Source organism: Macaca thibetana, chromosome 3 (genome assembly GCF_024542745.1).
Source record: "Macaca thibetana thibetana isolate TM-01 chromosome 3, ASM2454274v1, whole genome shotgun sequence".
NCBI classification, from domain to species: Eukaryota; Metazoa; Chordata; class Mammalia; order Primates; family Cercopithecidae; genus Macaca; species Macaca thibetana.
The window spans coordinates 56265427-56288367 of NC_065580.1; the positions used below are offsets into that span (position 1 = coordinate 56265427).

Genomic DNA, 22941 nt, shown 5'->3' on the forward strand with positions numbered 1-22941 from the left:
GACCTAGGTGGGCGGATCACCTGAGGTCAGGAGTTTGAGACCAGACTGGCCAACATGTTGAAACCCTGTCTCTACTAAAAATACAAAAATTAGCCTAGTGTGGTGACAGGTGCCTATAATCCCAGCAATTTGGGAGGCTGAGGTAGGAGAATGGCTTGAACCAGGGAGGCGGTGGTTGCAGTGAGCCGAGATCACGCCATTGCACTCCAGCCCGAGCAACAAGGATGAAACTACGTCTCGGGGGAAAAAATAAAGCAAACGAGCAACTTAATAACAACAACAACATAATAATAGCTTAAAACAATAGCCAAAAAGGTTAAAATAGATGTCTTCTTTTCTGTAAGAACCAAAGACAAAATCTGAACATATGTCTCTGAGTTGTTTCTCAAAAACCTGGACCCCCACACCAAACAGATCTGCTGGAACGTGGACTTCAGATAAGCGGAAGCTCAAGACTAAACTCTGACCATTGTACATTTCTCAGGGGCCTGGAGAAGGTCATGCCCATGAGCCAGAACTAACATTCTTTTTTGCAGATCCCAAATTTTTAGATAAAGCTTCACTTCCTTAACCAATCAGAAATCAAAGAATCTTTAAATCCACCTATAACCTGCAGCCCCCCTGCTTCTAGATGTCTTGCCTTTTTAGGTCAGACCAATATGTAGGTCCCATGTATCAATTTATGACTTTGCCTATAACCTTTGCCTCCCCACCTTTATTTTAATTAATTTATTTTTTAAATTTTTCCATAGGTTATGGATGTACAGGTGGTGTTTGGTTGCATAACTTCTTTAGTTGTGATTTGTGAGATTTTGGTGCACCCACCACTTGAGCAGTATACACTGCATCCCATTTGTAGTCTTTTATCCCTCACCCCCATCCCAACCTTCCCCCCAAGTCCCCAAAATCCATTGTATCACTCTTATGCCTTTGCGTCCTCATAGCTTAGCTCTCACATATCAGTGGGAGCCTATGATGTTTGGTTTTCCGTTCCTGAGTTACTTCACTTAGAATAATAGTCTCCAATCTCATCCAAGTCACTGTGAATGCCGTTAATTCATTCCTTTTTATGACCGAGCGGTGTTCCATCGTGTGTGTGTGTGTGTATATATATATATATATATATATATATATATATATTCCACAGTTTCTTTATCCACTTGTTGATTGATGGGTATTTGGGTTGGTTCCTTGATTTTGCAATTGCAAATTGTGCTGCTATAAGCATGCCTGTGCAAGTGTCTTTTTCGTACAATGACTTCTTTTCCTCTGGGTAGATATCCAGTAGTGGGACTGCTGGATCAGATGGTAGTTTTACTTTTAGTTCTTTAAGGAGTCTCCACACTGTTTTCCATAGTGATTGTGCCAGTTTACATTCTCACCAGCAGTGTAGAAGTGTAACCTGATCACCACATCCACACCAACATCTACTTTTTTTTGATTTTTTGATTATTCTTGCAGGAGTAAGGTGGTTTTGATTTGCATTTCCCTGATCATTAGTGATATTGAGCATTTTTTCATATGTTCATTGGCCATTTGTATATCGTCTTATGAGAATTGTCCAGTCATGTCCTTAGCCCAATTTTTGATGGGATTGTTTTTTTCTTACTGATTTGTTTGAGTTCGTTGTAAATTGTGGATATTAGTCCTTTGTCAGATGTATAGATTGTGAAGATTTTCTCCCACTCTGTGGGTTGTCTGTTTACTCTGCTGACTGATCCTTTTGCTGTGCAAAAGCTCTTTAGTTTAATTAAGTCCCAGCTATTTATCTTTGTTTTTATTGCATTCTCTTTTGGGTTCTCGGTCATGAAATCCTTGCCTAAGCCAATGTCTAGAAGGGTTTTTCTAATGTTATCTTCTAGAATTTTTAGTTTCAGGTCTTAGATTTAAGTCTTTAATCCATCTTGAGTTGATTTTTGTGTAAGGTGAGAGATGAGGATGCAGTTTCATTCTCCTACATGTGACTAGCCAATTATCCCAGCACTATTTGTTGAAAAGGGTGTCCTTTCCCCACTTCGTGTTTTTGTTTGCTTTCTTGAAGATCAGTTGGCTGTAAGTGTTTGGGTTTATTTCTGAGTTCTCTATTCTGTTGCATTGGTCTGTGTGCCTATTATTATACCAGTACCATGCTGTTTTGGTGACTATGGCCTTAAAGTATAGTTTGAAGTCTGGTAATATGATGCCTCAGGATTTGTTCTTTTTGCTTAGTCTTGCTTTAGCTATGTGGGCTCTTTTTCAGTTCAATATGAATTTTAGAATTGTTTTCTCTCTGTGAAGAATGATGGTGGTTTTTTGATGGGGATTGTGTTGAATTTGTAGATTGCTTTTGGCAGTATGGTCATTTTCACAATATTGATTCTACCCATCCATGAGCATGGGATGTGTTTCCATTTGTTTGTGTCATCTATGATGTCTTTCAGCAGTGTTTTGTAGCTTTTCCTTATAGAGGTCTTTCACCTCCTTGGCTAGGTATATTCCTAAGTACTTCATTTTTTTGTATTGTAAAAGGAGTTGCATTCTTGATTTGATTATCTGCTTGGTTGCTGTTGGTGTTTAGAAGAGCTACTGATTTGTGTACATTCATTTTGTATCTTGAAACTTTGCCGAATTCTTTTATCAGTTCTAGGAGCTTTCTAGAGGAGTCTTTAGGGTTTTTGAGGTAAATAATCATATCACCAGCAAACAGTGACAGTTTGACTTCCTCTTTACCAATTTGGATACCCTTTATTTCTTTCTCTTGTCTGACTGCTCTGGCTAGGACTTCCAGTACTGTGTTGAAGAGGAGTGGTGACAGCGGGCATCCTTGTCTTGTTTCATTTCTCAGAGGGAATGCTTTCAACTTTTTCGCATTCAGTATTATGTTAGCTGTGAGTTTGTCATAGATGGCTTTTATTACATTGAGGTATGTCTCTTGTATGCCGATTTTGCTGAGAGTTTTAATCATAAAGAAATGCTGGATTTTGTCAAATGCTTTTTCTGTATCTATTGAGATGATAATGTGATCTTTGTTTTTAATTCTGTTTATGTGGTGTATCGCATTTATTGACTTGCATATGTTAAACCATCCCTGCATTCCTGGTATGAAACCCACCTGATCGTGGTGGATTGTCTTTTTGATATGTTGTTGGATTCGGTTAGCTAGTATTTTGTTAGGAATTTTAGCATTTACGTTCATCAGGGATATCAGTCTGTAGTTTTCTTTTTTTGGTTGTATCCTTTCCTGGTATTGGTATTAGAGTAATGCTGGCTTCATAGACTGAATTAGGGAGGGTTCCTTCTTTCTCTATCTTGTGGAATAGTGTCAATAGGATTGGTACCAATTCTTCTTTGAATGTCTGGTAGAATTCTGCTGTGAATCCATCTGGTTCTGGACTTTTTTGGTTGGTAATTTTTAATTACCACTTCAATCTCCTGCTTGTTATTGATCTGCTCAGGGTATCTAATTCTTCCTGATTTAAGCCAGGAAGGTTGTATCTTTCCAGGAATTTATCCATCTCTTCTAGGTTTTCTAGTTTATGTGCATAAAGGTGTTCATAGTAGCTTTGAATGGTCTTTCATATTTCTGCTCCCATTTTGTTTCTTATTTAGGTTATTTGGATTTTCTCTCTTCTTTTCTTGGTTAATCTTACTAATGATCTATCAATTTTATCTGTCTTTTCAAGGAACCAGCATTTTTTTCATTTATCTTCTGTATTTTTTTGTTTGTTTCAATTTCATTTAGTTCTTCTCTGATCTTGGTTATTTCCTTTCTTCTGCTGGGTTTGGGTTTGGTTTGTTCTTGTTTCTCTAGTTCCTTGACATGTGACCTTAGAATGTCAGTTTGTGCTCTTTCAGTCTTTTTGATGTAGGCATTTAGGGCTATGAACTTTCCTCTTAGGAGGAAAAGTAGCCTTAGGTGGCCTTTGTGGTATCCCAGCAGTTTTGATAGGTTGTGTCACTATTGTCCTTCAGTTCAAAGAATTGTTAAATTTCCATCTTGATTTTGTTTTTGACCCAGTGATCATTCAGGTGCAGATTATTTAATTTCCATATATTTGCATGGTTTTGAAGGTTCCTTTTGGAGTTGATTTCCAGTTTTATTCCACTGTGGTCTGTGAGAGTGCTTGATATAATTTCAACTTTCTTAAATTTATTGAGGCTCATTTTGTGGCCTATCATATGGTCTATCTTGGAGAAAGTTCCATGTGCTGTTGAATAGAATGTGTATTCTGCAGTTGTTGGATGGAATGTTCTGTATATATCTGTTAAGTCCATTTGTTCCAAGGTATAGTTTAAATCCATTTTTTCTTCATTGACTTTCAGTCTTGATGGCCTGTCCAGTGCTGTCAGTGGAGTAATGAAGTCCCCAATTACTCCTGCTCACTTGTGGTGTCCACTTGCATGAAATGCCTTTTTCCACCCCTTGACCTTAAGTTTATGTGAGTCCTTATTAGCTGAGTCTCTTCAAGCAGCAGATAGTTGGTTAGTAAATTCTTATTCATTCTGCAGTTCTTATCTTTTAAGTGGAGCATTTAGGCCATTTACATTCAATGTTAGTATTGAGATATGAGGTAGCATTCCATTCATCATTTTATTTGTTGCCTGTGTACTTTGGTTTTTGTGTTTTTGTTTTTTAAACTGTATTTTTGTTTTATAGGTCCTGTGGGATTTATGTCTTAAAGAGGTTCTGTTTTGATGTGTTTCCAGTATTTGTTTTAAGATTTAGAGCTCCTTTTAGCAGTTCTTGTAGTGGTGGCTTGGTAGTGACGAATTCTCTCAGCATTTGTTTATCTGAAAAAGCCTGTATCTTTCATACACGATGCCTAGTTTCGCTGGAAACAAAATTCTTGGATGAGAATTGTTTTGTTTGAGGAGGCTGAAGATGGGCCCCAATCCTTTCTAGCTTCTAGGGTTTCTACTGAAAATCTGCTGTTAATCTGATAGGTTTTCCTTTATAGGTTACCTGGTGCTTTTGTCTCACAGTTTAGATTCTTTGTTTTGTCTCAACTTTGGATAACCTGATGTCAATGTGCCTATGCGATGATCTTTTTGCGATGAATTTCCCAGGTGTTCTTTGTGCTTCTTGTATTTGGATGTCTAGGTCTCTAGCAAGGCCAGGGAAGTTTTCCTCAATTATTCCCCCAAATATGTTTTCCAAGCTTTTATATTTCTCTTCTTCCTCAGGAACACCAATTATTCTTAGATTTTGTCATTTAACATAATCCCAGACCTCTTGGAGGCTTTGTTCATATTTTCTTATTTTTTCTTTGTTGGATTGGGTTAATTCGAAGACTTTGCCTTTGAGCTCTTAATTTCTGTCTTCTACTTGTTCAATTCTATTGCTGAGACTTTCCAGAGCATTTTGCATGTCTATAAGTGTGTCTGTTTCCTCAAGTTTTTATATATTGTTTTTTATTTACGTTATCTATTTCACTGAATAATATTTCTCCCTTCACTTCTTGTATCATTTTTTGGATTTCCTTGTATTGGGCTTTGTCTTTCTCTGGTCCCTCCCTGATTAGCTTAATAACTAACCTCCTGAATTCTTTTTCAAGGTAAATCAGGGATTTCTTCTTGGTTTGGATCCATTGCTGCTGAGCTAGTGTGATTTTTGCGGGGTTGTTAAAGAGCCTTGTTTTGTCAGAAAACCAACACTTTTTTTTGGTTCTTTCTCATTTGTGTAGGCTCTGTCAGAGGGAAGGGCTAGGGCTGAAGGCTGTTCAGATTCTTTTGTCCCATGGGGTGTTCTCTTGCTGTAATACTCTCCCCCTTTTTCTATGGATGTGGCTTCCTGAGAGCCAAGCTTTAGTGATTGTTATCTCTCTTCTGGATCTAGCCACCCAGCAAGTCTACCAGGCTCTGGACTGGTACTGGGGGTTGTCTGCACAGCTTTCTGTGATGTGAACCGTCTGTGGATCTCTCAGCTATGGATACCAGCACAGTATTTTGGGTGTCTCTTGGGTCCTGTAGGAGCAATCTGCTTCCTTCAGTGGGTCTGTGGGTCCTCTTGGGTTTACTGATTTATTCCTATGGTTGTTCTGGAGCTAAAATTCATGATGTGAGCCTCTACATGCTGCTCTGTCTGTCCGAGTCGGAGCTGCAATCTAGTCCTGCCACTCCCGGCCACTGGGCTCTCTCTACCTGTAAAAACCCTTACTTACAAGCCATCTGAGAGTTCGGGTGGTAAGTATAATCTGCCTGATTCTCCTTGCTTGGTCCCTACAAACAAACGCTTTCCCTTCTCGTGCTACAAGCCTTGGTTTAGATATGGCCTAGACACCTAGTCTTATTACGCCGGGTGAGTGGACCTCTGTTTGGTTCAATAACAAAATCTGAACTGAGGGGAGTTGTGATTACATATTGCATTTCATCATAAATATTTTCTGTGTCGAATCCAAGCACACAAAATACAGAATGATCCTCTTCCTCAGTACAGTTTTTCCCTCTGTTATAATAGTACCATGATATTCTCAGCTGAAGAAAAGGTGCCAGGTGCTTGTACCATCTGATCTTTTTGTCAAGTGCTTTTCTGATGCAAATTATTCTCTGAATTCTTATCTCTCCTTTTCACTCCGAGCCATAATCTTGTCTATGTCCTGGAGCTCATTGCATCTTTCCCAGAACACAGTTGAGTATTCAACGACATCCTGTAAGGTTTTTCCCTCTTATTCTCTCGCTATATTTTCAGTATCACAACCCCGTTTTAATTAGCTTTGATAAGATGGTTAAAATATCTTAGTCCAATTGGTAAATCCCTGTGTTTACTCTAACCTTCATCAATAAGGGGTTCAACTTTATTAAACTGTTCTTTTTCTGTGCCCATGCTGCATTAGGTAGGTCATGATTTTGAGGTACCTTACACCCAGTTCCTTTTCTGTAATACAGAGTTTCTTTTTCTAGTAATTAAAATAAATGTTGGGCTGGGTGCGGTGGCTCACACCTGTAATCCCAGCATTTTGAGAAGCCAAGGCAGGCAGATCACCTGATGTCAGGAGTTTGAGGCTAGGCTGGCCAACATGGTGAAACCCCATCTCTGCCAAAAATACAAAAATTAGCTGGGCGTGGTGGCAGGTGCCTGTAATCCTAGCTACTCAGGAGGCTGAGGCAGGAGAATTGCTTGAACCTGGGAGGCAGAGGTTGCAGTGAGCCGAGATTGTGCCATTGCACTCCAGCCTGGGCGACAATAGTGAAACTCTGTCTCAAAAAAATAAAATAAAATAAATGTGGAGGAAAGAACTGGAAATCCTGAAATTTTTGTTTTTCCAACTTTTTCTTCTTTTTTTATACCATTTAGCACCAATAATAAAGCATCAATAATAGTAAGGCTTTTCTAAATATCTGAGATCTCTTCCTTAATGTATTATTTATCACCTCCCCAATAATACATTTCTTACTTATGGAGTGAAAAGCCTTCAACCTATTTCCTTTTGCAGCAATAGAGGCCAAGCACAGTGTTACTGCTCTCAAGAAAAAGAACACACAAGCAATTTCAGCTTAGAGACAATACTCAAAAGGGAGGACAGTTTATAAAATTCCATTTAGGTAGCTTTTTCTATCTTGCCAATAAATAATTTACTGAAACTTCTTTGCACTTTGACCTGAATCTGTGGAGACTCTATTCTATTAGTAATTTGTAAAGTTTATAAATTCCTTCCTACAAAAGTTTTTCAACATATATTGGAATTTGGGGTTTCAGAAGCCTTCCTCCTTATTTACTTCCCTTTGTTGAAGGGGTGGCCTGCCCCTCCACACCTGTGGAATGAGAGACTTGAGAAAAGAAATGAGACACTGAGACAAAGTATAGAGAAAGAAAAAGTGGGCCCAGGGGACCCGCGCCGGCACCGGTCTCTGAGATCCCTCAGTATTTATTGATCATTATCTTTACCATCTGGGGGGGGGAAGGGGAAGTGGCAGGATAATAGGATCATAGTAGAGAGGTCAGCAGTAAGACATATGAATAAAGATCTCTGTGACATGAGTAAGTTTAAGGAAAAGTGCTGTGCCTTGATATGCATATGTAAACATCTCCATAAACCTTTTCAGTGCATAAAGAGCAGCATTGCTGCTAGCACATCCCACCTTCAGCCCTAAGGCGGTTTTCTCCTTTCTCAGTAAATAGAACATACAATCGGGTTTTACACCAAGATGTTCCATTGCCCAGGGATGGGCAGAAGATGCCAAGAGGCCTTCTTTCCTCTTATACTAGTCCTCCTCAGCACAGACCCTTCATGGGTTTCAGGTTGGGGAACGATCAGGTCTTTCCCTTCCCACGAGGCCATATTTCAGACTATCACATGGGGAGAAACCTTGGACAATACCTAGCTTTCCTAGGCAGAGGTCCCTGCAACCTTCCGCAGTGTATGTGTCCCTGGGCACTTGAGATTAAGAGAATGGTGGTGAGTTTTAACCAGCAAGCTGCCTTCAGGCATTTGTTTAACAAAGGACACCCTGCACAGCCCCATATCCATTAAACCTTGAGTCACCACAGCACATGTCTCTTGCAAGGACAGGGTTGGGTGTAGGGTTACAGATTAACAGCATCTCAAATACAGAACAAAATGGAGTCTCTTATGTCTACTTCTTTCTATATAGACACAATAACAGTTTGATCTTTCTTTTCCCCACACTTTGCCAATTAAAATCACACTATGTTTCTTTGACCAAGAAATGGGAAAATGACTACTCTATCCCTATGCAGTGTGGTTCTACTAAGGGCAAGGAAAGGCTTCCTAAGACATGTGTTTAACTCTGTAATTTGCTCTCAAAACTCCTGCCCCAATGTACCCAAATATATGAATCTATATGTTCTTTTTATTTAATCCAACATGTACCTGATCTATTCTGCACTAGCTATCAACAAAGACAGGGCTCCAGGAAGTAACTTGCGGAATTGTCTTGTTTAAAAATAGGATTAACAATCTTCTTGGTAAAGTGAGCTTTTTCCCACCTCCCTCCCCACTCCCACTTCTAACCCTGGAACAGTCTTTGTTTATGTACATTTGGTTCAGAGGGATACTTCTAGTGCTGCCTTATTATTAATAATAGCAGATTAAAAGTCAGTGCATTAGGGTTGGAGGATTCTCTTTTACACTACAAACACTTTGGGCTGCCCACTATAGGAAGTGCCATGCTAAGTATATTAGGGAGGTTCAAAAGATGTAAAAAGACACACCAGTGCTCTCACAAAGCTTACCAACTCACTAGGAAAATAAATCATACACTATGAAACAACATAAAAGTAATTACTCTGAAATTTTATTATTTTTAACACATACATTTCACAAACAAAACCTTTAACACCACATACAATTCCATAACAAAATATTTTAATTTTGTCAACTTTTTTTTTTTTTTTAGATGGAGTCTCACTGTGTCACTCAGGCTGGAGTGCAGTGGTGCGATCTCGGCTTACTGCAACCTCCACCTCCGAGGTTCAAGCGATTGTCCTGCCTCAGCCTCCCGAGTAGCTGGGACTACAGCCACATGCCACCACGCCCAGCTAATTTTTTGTGTTTTTAGTAGAGATGGGGTTTCACCATGTTAGCCAGGATGGTCTCTATCTCCTGACCTCGTGATCCACCCACCTTGGCCTCCCAAAGTGTTGGGATTACAGGCGTGCACCACTGTGCCCTGCATCAACGTTCTTTAACTTTTTACAGTCTTCTCTCAACAAAAGTGTAACCCAAGATACCTTGACAAGAAATCTTCCAGATAAAAAAAAATATTTTTGAGCTAGTTTTAATGATGCCTATCCACTAAATTTTCTCCCAAATACTTGGAATAATAATAAAATCAACAGTACTCTAGGCAAGAGTATACCAAGGAAATATACAATTCTGTCCAAAAAATAATCATAATAGTTTCTTCCTCAAATCTTTTCTTCTGCAATGTCTAATCCCATCCATTGTATTTTTCATCTCAGTCACTGTAGTTTTCATTTATAGAAATTCAATTTTGGTATTCTTTTTATATCTTCCATGTCTTAAGTGAACAAGTGGAATACAGTTATAATAACTTTTATTTTCCTTCTCTGCTAATTTGGTCATCTGTGTCAGTTCTGGGTTAGTTTCAATTATTCTCTTCATTATAACTCATGGGTTCTTTTGCCCTTTGCATGTCTGATAATCTTTGATTCAATGCTAGATATTGAAACCATCTCTGTAAAAATCATAACTGAGAAAATTATTACAGTGAAAGAGCTCTGACGTAACCAACTCCATCTTGCTTCTAATCTCGAAGCTGTCCTTGTTCATTCCTAGGTACAGGCTGAACTAACTGTTGGGAGGAACTTAGTTTATAGTTTAGCTTTTAAACCAAGACAATAACAGCCATTTCCCAAACAAACCCCCTTCCTGCCCGGGGACTAGACTGCCTTTTCAGGACAACAAATTAGCCAGAAGATTAGAAATTGTGGTTTAGGAGTCATGCAGCTGGAAGCTGCAAGATTCTAAACCTCCCCAAATTGCTCCTGCGGATAACATCACCATTGTAAAACCTAAGATCAGTGCTTGAGATATTTTGCAGACCCTAAACTCAATCGATCAGCTGGCATAACCCAGATTGATAAACTGGCTCATCTGATCTTGTGGCCCCCAGTCAGGAACTGACTCAGCACAAAAGGACAGCTCTGACTCCCTATGATTTCATCTCAGATTGACTAATTAAAATTCCCAACTCGCTGGCCCCCTATCAAATTATCCTTAAAAACTCAGATTATCAGATTCTCATGGAAACTGATTTAAGTAATCATAAAACTGGTCTCCTGCATAGCCATCTCTGCGTGAACTTCTTGTTCTCTATTGCGATTCCCCTGTCTTGGTAAGTTGGCTCTTTCTAGGCAGTGGGCAAGGTGAACCTGTTGGGTGGGTTACAACATTGTGATTTTACTTTGTTGAGTGCTGGATACTTTTGTATTCCTGTAGATCTTCAGCTTTGTTCAAGGATGCAGTTAAGTTACTTGGAAACGGTTTAAGCCTTACATCTCTTGCTTTTATAATTTGTTAGGCAGTTATAGAGTGGTGCTCAGCCTAAGACTAATTGTTTCCCACTACTAAATGCTCTACCCAATGCCCCATAAGTTATGATTTTCTTTCCAGACTGGTGGGAAGAACAGACATTATTCCTGGACCTGTGTGAGCACCAGGTTCTATTCCCTCGGGTACTTTGTCCTATGAACTCGGTCTTGATCTTTATGGACTCTCATCTTGATCTCCCTAACTCAGGGAGTGTTCTAGACTCCAGAGCAATTCCCTTTTCCTGTACTGGAGCCTGGAGACTCTCTCAAGGCAGTAAGCAGGACTCATCTTATTTGTTTCCTAAATTTGCCTAATTTTTAAATTTTTTTTGTCACTGTTTCAGGTGGGAAGGTAAGTCAGACCCTTTAGCTCCATCCTGCCCAGAAGACTTCATTATTTTTCTCCCTCTCCCTTTTTCTCTCCCCCTGCCTTCTTTCCACCCTCTTTTTTAACTTCTTATTTTGAAATAATTTCATACTTACAAGAAGTTACAAAAACAGGTACTGTGTACCCATCACTCAGTTCCCCTAATGGTGACAGCTTCTATAATTATACTGCACTATCAGCTTCTATAATTATACTGCACTATCAAAACCAGGAAATTAGCTGGCAAATTAACTGGACTATAGACCTTACTCAGATTTCACCAGTTTTTATATGCATTCATTTTTTGGGTATGTCTTTGTATATACTCATGACATTTTATCTATCACATATATAGATTCATGTAACCATCATTTTAATCAAGATATGGAACTGTTCTGTCACTACAAAGGAAGTCCTTTGTCATGTCCCTTTAAAGTCATACTCTCCTTCTCCTTCCCTAACCTATGGCAACCACTTGTCTATTCTCCACATCTTTAATTTTGTCATTTCAAGAATGTTATATAAATGGAATCATAGAATATGGAACATTTTGAGATTGGCTTTTTTCACTCAGAATAATACCCTTAAATTCTCTTCAAGTTGTTTACATCAACAGATTGTTCCCTTTATCAGTGAATTACCTTCTGTGGACATAACCATGAGTCATATGAACATTCAGTCATGGAAGGATATTTCAGTCATTTCCAGTTTTGGGATATTACAAATAAAGCTGTGAACATTTGTGTACAGGTTTTTGTGTGAACATAATTTTCATTTCCCCAGGATAAATACCCAGGAATATAAATGCTAGGTGATTAATGGTAGTTTCTTTTTTGTTGTTGTTGTTTTTAAGAAACTGCCAGACTGAATTATAGAGTAGCTGTATCATTTTACATTCCCACCAGTAATGTAGAAGAGATCCGGTTTCTCTGCACACTTGCCAGCATTTGAATAATCAGTATTTTTAATTTTAGCCATTCTAGTAAGTATGTAGTATTTTATTCTGGTTTTAATTTGCATTTCCCTAATGGCTAGTGATGGTAAATATCTTTTTGTGTATTTATTTGCCATCATATATCTTCTATTGGTTGCACTGTTTCTTAAATGTTACAAGATTAAACTTTTATGTGCATGAATCATGTTTTCTTCACTACTGGGGATAGTTCACTTAGGATAAGGATTTGGCTATGGTTTAATATTTCTTGAATGACCAAAATAAATACAAAAACAATAATAAAACAAAACTCCACAGTCATCACAAACAGAGCTCATATGCTCTAAGATTGGGGCCTGCACTTTGAACTCTAGTCTAGGGATCAGCAAACTATAGCTCACAGGCCGAATCTGACCAGGGGCCTGTTTTTAAATACCCTGAAAGCTAAGAAGGGCTTTTATTTTTTACCTTTATTTTTTATTTATTTATTTGTTTTAGAATGGAGTCTCCCTTTGTCGCCCAGGCTGGAGTTCAGTGGCGCGATCTCAGCTCACTGCAATCTCTGCCTCCTGGGTTCAAGCAATTCTCCCTGCCTTAGCCTCCCGAGTGGCTGGGATTTCAGGTGCCCACCACCACACCCAGCTAATTTTTGTATATTTAGTAGAGACAGGGTTTTGTCATGTTGGCCAGGCTGGTCTCTAACTCCTAACCTTAGGTGATCCGCCCGCTTCAGCCTCCCAAAGTGCTGGGATTGCAGGTGTGAGCCACTGTGCCTGGCCAGGCTTTTACATTTTTTAAGGGTTACTGAAAAACAAAAAAAAAAAATATGCAACAGAGTCCATATGTAATCTGTTAAGTCTAACATATTTACTATATGGTGTTTACAGATAAAGTTTGCAGATGAATGGAAAGAAAACCTGATCTTTTTTGGGGGCAAACATTAGCAACACTGACATCTGATTACCCATGATACTCTCAAGATCTTACAGTTTAACAAAAAGGTGGGGAAATAAAAACACCATAAAAGCAGGTGGGCGCAGTGGCTCACGCTTGTAATCCCAGCACTTTGGGAGGCTGAGGTGGGCAGATCACGAGGTCAGGAGGCAAGACTATATGGTGAAACCCCGTCTCTTGAAAATACAAAAATTAGCTGGCCGTGGTGATGGGTGCCTGTAGTCCCAGCTACTCAGGAGGTTGAGGCAGAAGAACCACTTGAACCCAGGAGGCAGAGGTTGCAGTGAGCTGAGATGGCGCCACTGCACCCCAGCCTAGGCGACAGAGAGAGACTCCATCTCAAAAAACAAAAACAAAAACAAAAACCACCACCATAAAAGCACCATGACTTGAAAACAGTTCCTCCATTAACTCCCTGTCAAATATTTTTAAGCAGATAGCTATAAGCCTTATAGCATTCTTCATTCTGTTATTGAATTTCTTCCATGTGGTCCTGAAATATATATACAGACAAATTCATGTGCTATAAGCTTTGAAAGACCAAAAACTTCAGTGGGTTCTAAACTCAGAGCTATTTCCAAGAGTTAGTCATATCAAAAGACTGGATTTTTCCCGATTTGGAGAGAAAACAGTGTCTCCAGGTTTTTAAAGTAGCATTTTATGAGCTTAGTCTCATTTCAACCTCTTTTCCAACCCATGAACCAGTATTCCGTTATAAATAACGATTCCATTGTATGTTTACTCTCTGGTCTTTAGACAAGCTAAGAACTCTTTTCTGACTTGGTGGTTCATTTTGATCCCAAATGAATTTATTTTTTATATGCTTTATATTTCCAGTTTTACTAAAACGAAGTAAACCCAGTAGTGCTAGCTTCCCTACCATCCAGACAATGACAAACACCAGTCCATTCACTGGCAACACACTTTACCTCTAATATTCTTTGAACATTTAAATATCTAAATCATGGAGCTGTAAAGACAAAAGGACTTTGTACCACATGCATACCTGGGCTTGGAGACTTGATGTATACCACTGTCAAGTTTCATATCTAAGTTGATGAACCAAGTCTAAAACCTAATAGAGAAGCCACCTTATTAGAAGTATCTTCCCTAAGCCACTCACAACATGTTAAATTTGCCACACATGGATAGGGGACAAAATTTAGAATCAAGACTCTCATAAAGATTAGAGAATGCAGCCCCAATACACACTTGGGTATAGCTTTTTAGTAGGTAATATTTCAGCCTGAGAGTCTCAGGTTTCCTTTTGACTTCAGAGTAACACATAATACGTGTAAATCATGGTAGGAATTATACACCTGAGTTATTTACCAGTGACAGCAATAGCAAAGGAAACCATGGAGCAGGAAATCAAATAAAATTATAGAGCTGACACATCAAAACCCTGTGGGAAGCCAGAACCTAAGGGACTAAATTTTACTGGCATGGTTTCTTACAGAGATTATCCAGAAGTCATGCTGCAGATAAAATCCAGGCTCTTAGCAATAAGAGTTATTTCTGTTTCTATCCCTCATGGGCTCTATGAGGAAGGCCCAGATGAGATGAGCTCAGCTGCCTATAATAATAGCTCACATATAAAGCTGCTCATTATTTCCAAAATTTGGTTTCAGACTGGAAATCTCCACAGAAAAAAAGAAATCTGCCTTGATTTTCTAGGCCTCTTAAATTATTTCATCCAGTTGATACATAAGACCTGTGGCTGACTGGGCACCAAATAGTTTTAAAACCAAAATGAAATATGGAAGTTTCTCTTAAACCCAATCACCTGTTCACACTCACAGCTCCCTCCAGAGACTGCTGCTTTCTTCACCTGAGGTCCTGCTGCATAAATTACTTTAATGGATTTAATTTGCTATCAGAGACAACCTACAGATCTATCTGGGTACCAACCTTATATGATAGTCTGTGCTACTCTGCAAAACGATGCTTGATCAGTACCTAGATTCTTCCACTGTGAACAGGAAATAAACTCATCATTCTGTAATTTGGCCCTTCCTGGTTCAGGAGGTGGGGCCAGAGTGTAAGACATAATAACAAGTAACACACAAAAAGAACTCAGTAGGCTAAGGTGCTTCATAATAACCAATGGGTTAAGCATGCAGCTTCCTCAAAGCATTCATTCGTCTTTGTCTTCAAGCAAAGGTTACTGAAGGCCTATTTATTTGATGACCTTAAGATAGCTCACTATGGAGTCCAGGCCTCTGTACTCCTTCTCCTGAATTACTGCAGTAACCTCCTAAAAAGCAAAAGTTTTTTTCTCCTTCATCCACCATTGTTCCTTCTCATCTATTCCCACTCAACATTCAGAGTGATCTTTCTAACACACAAATCTGATTATGTGAACCCCAAATTAAAACCTCCCAAGGGCTTCCCAATGCTCTTAATATAAAATCCAAACTGTCCCATATGATCTGACCTCTCCCAAACTCTCCTGCCTCCTTTTATGCCACTTTCTCCTTCACTCTCTATACTTTGGCCATATTTGACTTCTCTCACTTCTCACCTCTGTGTTCTCACAGTACAATGTACATACGTTTATGCTAACATTGATCCCATTGTACTGTATTCTCTGATTTGCCTTTCCTCACTAGAATGTAAACTCCTCAGAAGGCAATGAGACCATGCTTTATATTACCCTTGCACCCCTAGTTTCTGGCAGTGCTTGACTCAAACATTTGTTGAGTAATTGAGCAAATAAAGAAAAATAGAGAAGACAGGAGAAGGAAGACATAGGCTAGGGAAAGATAATTTTGTTTTTAAACATTAAGTTTGAGGTGGCACTGGTTTAGTGGAATAGAAATGGGCAAGAACAATAGAGATCAGGTCTGCAGGTATTGATTTGGAAGTTATATACACAGAAATAATGACTGAAGTCATGAGAATAGTTTTAAAACGAAATCTAAATTTTAGAAAGACATATGATTCTATGAATAAGTGAATAAAATATGACAAATTACCTTTAGCTTATAATTCAAACATGCTTACATATGCTAATAATTTTAGTTATGCTGTGACTCAGAGCACACTTAAACAAACAAACGTGTATTATTGTTTTAGACTACTGGGACCAAAAATAGGTAATTCTCTTGGCTCCTTATCAAATTCAAGACATTAGATCACAAGTTGATTCTTACTATATTTGATATCCAGTCTTTGCATCATAATGTTTCAGTCAACGAGGAACTATAGAAATGACAGTTGTCCCATAAGATTATAGAAGAGCTAAAAAATTCCTATTACCTAGTGACTTTGTAGCCATCCTAATGGTCGTTTAAATGTAACACACTACTTGTGTTTGGGGTGATGCTGGTGTAAACAAACCCACTCCAGTGTCATATAAAAGTATAGCACATATATTATGTGTAGTTCATAATACTAGATGAGAATAAATGACCATGTTACTGATTTATGTATTTACTACACTTTTTGTCGGTATTTTAGAGTGTACAGCTTCTGCTTATTTAAAAAAAAAAAAGTTAAGATACAATAGCGTCTCAGGCAGGTCCTTCAGGAAGTATTCCAGAAGAAGGCATTGTCATCACAGGAGATGACAGCTCCACGTGTGTTATTGCCCCTGAAGGCCTTTCGGGGGGACAAGATGTGGAGATGAAAGTGATACTGATGTTCCTGACCCAGTAAAGGCCTAGACTAATGTGTGTGTTTGTGTCTTAGTTTTTAACAAAGTTTAAAAAGTAAAATTTTTAAAAAATTAACAATTTTAAAAACAGAAAAAAGCTTACAGAATAAGGACAAGTGTATTTCTACAGCTGTAAAATGTGTTTGTGTTTCAATCTAAGTATTATTACAGAACAGTCAGAAAGTTTTTTATTTTATTTTTTCTGAGAAGGAGTCTCGCTGTGTCGCTCAGGCTGGAGTGCAGTGGCACCATCTTGGCTCACTGCACCCTCTGCCTCCTGGGTTCAAGGGCTTGTCCTTTTTTTAAAAAAAAAAGTTTATTCTTTTTTTTCTTTTTTTTTTTTTTTTATTATACTTTAAGTTCTAGGGTACATGTGCACAATGTGCAGGTTTGTTACAGATGTATACATGTGCTATGTTGGTGTGCTGCACCCATTAACTCGTCATTTACATTAGGTATATCTCCTAATGCTATCCCTCCCCCGTCCCCCACCCCACGACAGGCCCTGGTGTGTGGTGTTCCCCACCCTGTGTCCAAGTGTTCTCATTGTACAGTTCCCACCTATGAGTAAGAACATGTGGTGTTTGGTTTTCTATCCTTGCAATAGTTTGCTCAGAATGATGGTTTCCACCTTCATCCATGTCCCTACAAAGGACATGAACTCATCCTTTTTAATGGTTGCATAGTATTCCATGGTGTATATGTGCCACATTTTCTTCATCCAGTCTGTCATTGATGGACATTTGGGTTGGTTTCAAGTCTTTGCTATTGTGAATAGTGCCACAGTAAACATACATGTGCATGTGTCTTTATAGCAGCATGACTTACAATCCTTTGGGTATATCCCCAGTAATGGGATGGCTGGGTCAAATGGTATTTCTAGTTCTAGATCCTTGAGGAATCACCACACTGTCTTCCACAATGGTTGAACTAGTTGACAGTCCCACCAACAGTGTAAAAGTGTTCCTATTTCTCCACATCCTCTCCAGCACCTGTTGTTTCCTGACTTTTTAATGATTGCCATTCTAACTGGTGTGAGATGGCATCTCATTGTGGTTTTGATTTGCATTTCTCTGATGGCGAGTGATGATGAACATTTTTTCATGTGTCTGTTGGCTGTATGCATGTCTTCTTTTGAGAAGTGTCTGTTCGTATCCTTTGCCCACTTTTTGATGGGGTTGTTTGATTTTTTCTTGTAAATTTGTTTAAGTTCTTTGTAGATTCTGGGTGTTAGCCCTGTGTCAGATGGGTACATTGCAAAAATTTTCTCCCATTCTGTAGGTTGCCTGTTCACTCTGATGGTAGTTTCTTTTGCTGTGCAGAAGCTCTTTAGTTTAATTAGATCCCATTTGTCAATTTTGGCTTTTGTTGCCGTTGCTTTTGGTATTTTAGACATGAAGTCCCTGCCCATTCCTATGTCCTGAATGGTATTGCCTAGGTTTTCTTCTAGGGTTTTTATGGTTTTAGGTCAGACATTTAAGTCTTTAATCCATCTTGAATTAATTTTTGTATAAGGTGTAAGGAAGGGATCCAGTTTCAGCTTTCTACATATGGCTAGCCAGTTTTCCCAGCACCACTTATTAAATAGGGAATCCTTTCCTCATTTCTTGTTTTTGTCAGGTTTATCAAAGATCAAATGGTTGTAGATGTGTGGTATTATTTCTGAGGGCTCTGTTCTGTTCCATTGGTCTATATCTCTATTTTGGTACCAGTACCATGCTGTTTTGGTTACTGTATCCTTGTAGTATAGTTTGAAGTCAGGTAGTGTAATACCTCCAGCTTTGTTCTTTTGGCTGAGGATTGTCTTGGCAATGCAGGCTTTTTTTGGTTCCATATGAACTTTAAAGTAGTTTTTTCCAATCCTGTGAAGAAAGTCATTGCTGGCTTGATGGGGATGGCATTGAATCTATAAATTACCTTGGGCAGTATGGCCATTTTCATGATATTGATTCTTCCTATCCATGAGCATGGAATGTTCTTCCATTTGTTTGTGTCCTCTTTTATTTTGTTGAGCAGTGGTTTGTAATTCTCCTTGAAGAGGTCCCTCACATCCTCAAGGGATTCTTTCTCCTCAGCCTACCAAGTAGCTGAGATTACAGGCTCCCACCACCATGCCTGCCTAATTTTTGTATTTTAGTAGAGATGGGGATTTCACCATGTTGGTCAGGTTGGTCTCAAACTCCTGACCTCAAACGATCCACCCACTTCGGCCTCCCAAAGTGCTGGGGTTACAGGCGTGAGCCACGACACATGAACTAAAAAAGTTCTTAAAAATTTAAGTTTATAAAGTAAAAATGTTCTTTGGGAAGTTGAGGCGGGAGGATCACTTAAGGCCAGGAGCTGAAGACAAGCCTGGGAAACATAGCAAGGCCTCATCTCTACTAAAAACTTTTTTAAAAATTAGCTGGGCATCATAGTACACACCTGTAATCCCAACTACTAGGGAGGCTGAGGCAGAAGGATCACTTGACCCCAGAGTTCGAGTTTATAGTGAGCTATAATTGCACTCCAGTCTACACAACAGAGAAAGCAGCTATCTCTAGAATAAATAAAGTAAAAAAGTTACAGTTAACTAAGGCTAATTTATTATTGAAGAAAAAAATAAATTTAGTGTAGCCTAACTGTACAGTGTTTATAAAGTCTATAGTAGTAATGTCCTAGGCCTTCACATGCACTCACCACTCATCACACTGACTCAGTCAGAGCAACTTCCAGTCCTTCAAGCTCCGTTCATGGTAAGTGCCCTATACAGGTGTACCATGTTTTATCTTTTATACCATATTTTTACTGTACCTTTTCTGTGTTTAGATATACAAATTCCATTGTGTTACAATTACCTACAGTTTTCAGTACAGTAGCCTGCTGTACAGGTGTAGCCTAGGAGCCATAGGCTACCAAACAGCCTCAGTGTGTAGTAGGCTCTACCATTTAGGTTTGTATAAGTTCACTCTATAATGCTCACATGACAACAAAATTGCCTAATAACACATTTCTCAGAATGTATCTCTGTCATTAAGTGATACATGACTGTACTTAGATTTTCATCAAATTTTCACCACATAACTATGAGTCTGCCCATTAGGCAGCATGCAGTTAGATCTGGGAGTGTATAGGTATTATTTTTATTCCCGTTATGTTTTTTGTTAATATTCTATGAATTTTAACAGAACTTTCTTAATTTTCATGACATATAAAATGAATATCTAACACTGAAATTTGATCTTACGAAGACCACCCTCTCCTACTCCCCTATTCTTCCTTTTTCTAGTTGGCATCTCGTGCCTTTAGCTTGTAGCATTCATCCCTATACACGGTCTAATTGCAGTGTCCTCCTTGATGCCATTCTGGTAAAATTTAAAGGAAAACTTCACCAGCATTAATTTTTTTATTCATTAAAACAACAAACCTTGGCCAGGCGCAGTGGCTCACGCTTGTAATCCCTGCACTTTGGGAGGCCAAGGCGGGCCAATCACCTGAGGTCAGGAATTCGAGAGCAGCCTGGCCAACATGGCAAAATCCTGTCTGTATTAAAAATACAAAAAAAATTAGCCAGGCGTGCTGGTGCATGCCTGTAGGCCCAGCTACTCAGGAGGCTGAGGCAGGAGAATCGTTTGAACCCGAGAGGCAGAGGTTGCAGTGAGCCGAGGTCACGCCACTGCACTCCAGTATGGACAATAGAGCGAGACTCTGTCAAAAAAAACAAAAAAAACCTCAACCAATGACAAATCTTAAAAAAATAGTATCAGCCACCAGTGTAGCCAGATATAATGAAAAATGTACAAAAGCTATTCACATTTGTGGGACTGAGAATTTGTTGTTCTAAAAGAGTACACTTAAAATGTACATACCAAACAAAATTCATATTTACTCCAGTCATATGAAGTTAGTTTTAAATTTTGCATTATAATATATGTATTCAGTTTATTTTTAAGTTCAAGAATTAGAAAGCAGCTCTTCTAGAAAATTTAAAAATCAATTTTACCCAGTGACAGGACTAATAAGTGTTCCTAAATGATTTAATGAAGTCTTTTTAAACAAAATGTCTGTATCATATTAATGATAAGCAACTAGAAGAAAAAAAGATGTCAAACATGAGAACGTAATAATGGAAAAGTATAAAAAAGCTAAAATTTCCGTTAAGTGTACCACATTTCTACTTTTGTATGGAGAATGGCTATTCATCTGACATAGCAAAATGCAGCCTCCTTACCAGTCACTGTTACAACATCATCTTTATGAGCTTCAGTCATTTCCTGAATATGGACTTCTGAGTTCACATCAACCTCTTTCCCTGATAACTGTAAATGAGCTTCAAGTGAAGATGGAACCTTGACAATAATAGAACCTGTAATAAATGTAAAGGAGAGTTTAGTAATATAAAGAAATCAAAAGTACCAGAGTCTATTTTAAATTTGACTGAAAGGGTAGCATTGCTCCTGGGACACTGTTTTTACTCCTCAGCATACAGTATTTATTTAAACCTTTTCCTTATTCCCAGGTGCTCAAAGTTCTCTTACTCTCAAGGCATTCATGGTAACTTCCGTCAAGAATATGGGTTATTAGCACATTATTAACTACTAGTTCTTCTTTTGCCAGTAGAACTACCCAGCTCATCCAACACCAGAAAGTGAGTAATTTATTACACATGTAGCTTATAGATAGGATTTACCCTTGAGCATTTAATATGAGCCAGACCCCTAATTACATTATGTTTTAATCCCCATATTAACTTTATGAGTTTTTTTTTAATTATACTTTAAGTTCTAGGGTACATGTGCACAGCATGCAGGTTTGTTACATATGTATACATGTGCCATGTTGGTGTGCTGCACCCATTAACTCGTCATTTACATTAGGTATATCTCCAAATGATATCCCTCTCCTACCCCCTCCCCACAATAGAACGCGGTATGTGATGTTCCCCTTCCTGTGTCCAAGTGATCTCATTGTTCAATTCCCACCTGTGAGTGAGAACATGTGGTATTTGGTTTTCTGTTCTTGCAATAGTTTACTGAGAATGATGGTTTCCAGCTGTATCCATGTCCCTACAAAGGACACGAACTCATCCTTTTTTATGGCTGCATAGTATTCCATGGTGTACATGTGCCACATTTTCTTAATCCAGTCTGTCACTGATGGACATTTGGGTTGATTCCAAGTCTTTGCTATTGTGAATAGTGCCGCAATAAACATACATATGCATGTGTCTTTATACAACATGACTTATAATCCTTTGGGTATATGCCCAGTAATAGGACAGCTGGGTCAAATGGTATTTCTAGTTCTAGATCCTTGAGGAATCGCCACACTGTTTTCCACAATGGTTGAACTAGTTGACAGTCCCACCAACAGTGTAAAAGTGTTCCTATTTCTCCACATCCTCTCCAGCACCTGTTGTTTCCTGACTTTTTAATGATTGCCATTCTAACTGGTGTGAGATGGCATCTCATTGTGGTTTTGATTTGCATTTCTCTGATGGCGAGTGATGATGAACATTTTTTCATGTGTCTGTTGGCTGTATGCATGTCTTCTTTTGAGAAGTGTCTGTTCATACCCTTTGCCCACTTTTTGATGGGGTTTTCTTGGAAATTTGATTGAGTTCTCTATAGTTTCCGGATATTAGCCCTTTGTCAGATGAGTAGATTGCAGAAATTTCCTCCCATTCTGTAGGTTGCCTGTTCACTCTGATGGTAGTTTCTTTTGCTGTGCAGAAGCTGTTTAGTTTAATTAGATCCCATTTGTCAATTTTGGCTTTTGTTGCCGTTGCTTTTGGTGTTTTAGACATGAAGTCCTTGCCCATGCCTATGTCCTGAATGGTATCACCTAGGTTTTCTTCTAGGGTTTTTATGGTATTAGGTCTAACATTTAAGTCTCTAATCCATTTTGAATTAATTCTCATATAAGGAGTAAGGAAAGGATCCAGTTTCAGCTTTCTACTTATGGCTAGCCAATTTTCCCAGTACCATTTATTAAATAGGGAATCCTTTCCCCATTTCTTGTTTTTGTCAGGTTTGTCAAAGATCAGATGGCTGTAG

The 22941-nt window shown here is 38.7% G+C and overlaps 1 protein-coding gene across 3 annotated transcripts in view; it reads right to left on the minus strand.

The window, feature by feature from the left end:
• Positions 1–22941, minus strand: part of FAM185A (family with sequence similarity 185 member A) — an 83191-nt gene that overhangs the window by 20781 nt on the left and 39469 nt on the right. For all 3 annotated transcript variants that reach the window (XM_050782774.1, XM_050782776.1, XM_050782775.1), the window contains one exon: positions 21117–21251. In XM_050782774.1, coding sequence (XP_050638731.1) covers positions 21117–21251 — 135 coding nt within the window. The remainder of the gene's footprint in view (positions 1–21116; positions 21252–22941) is intronic.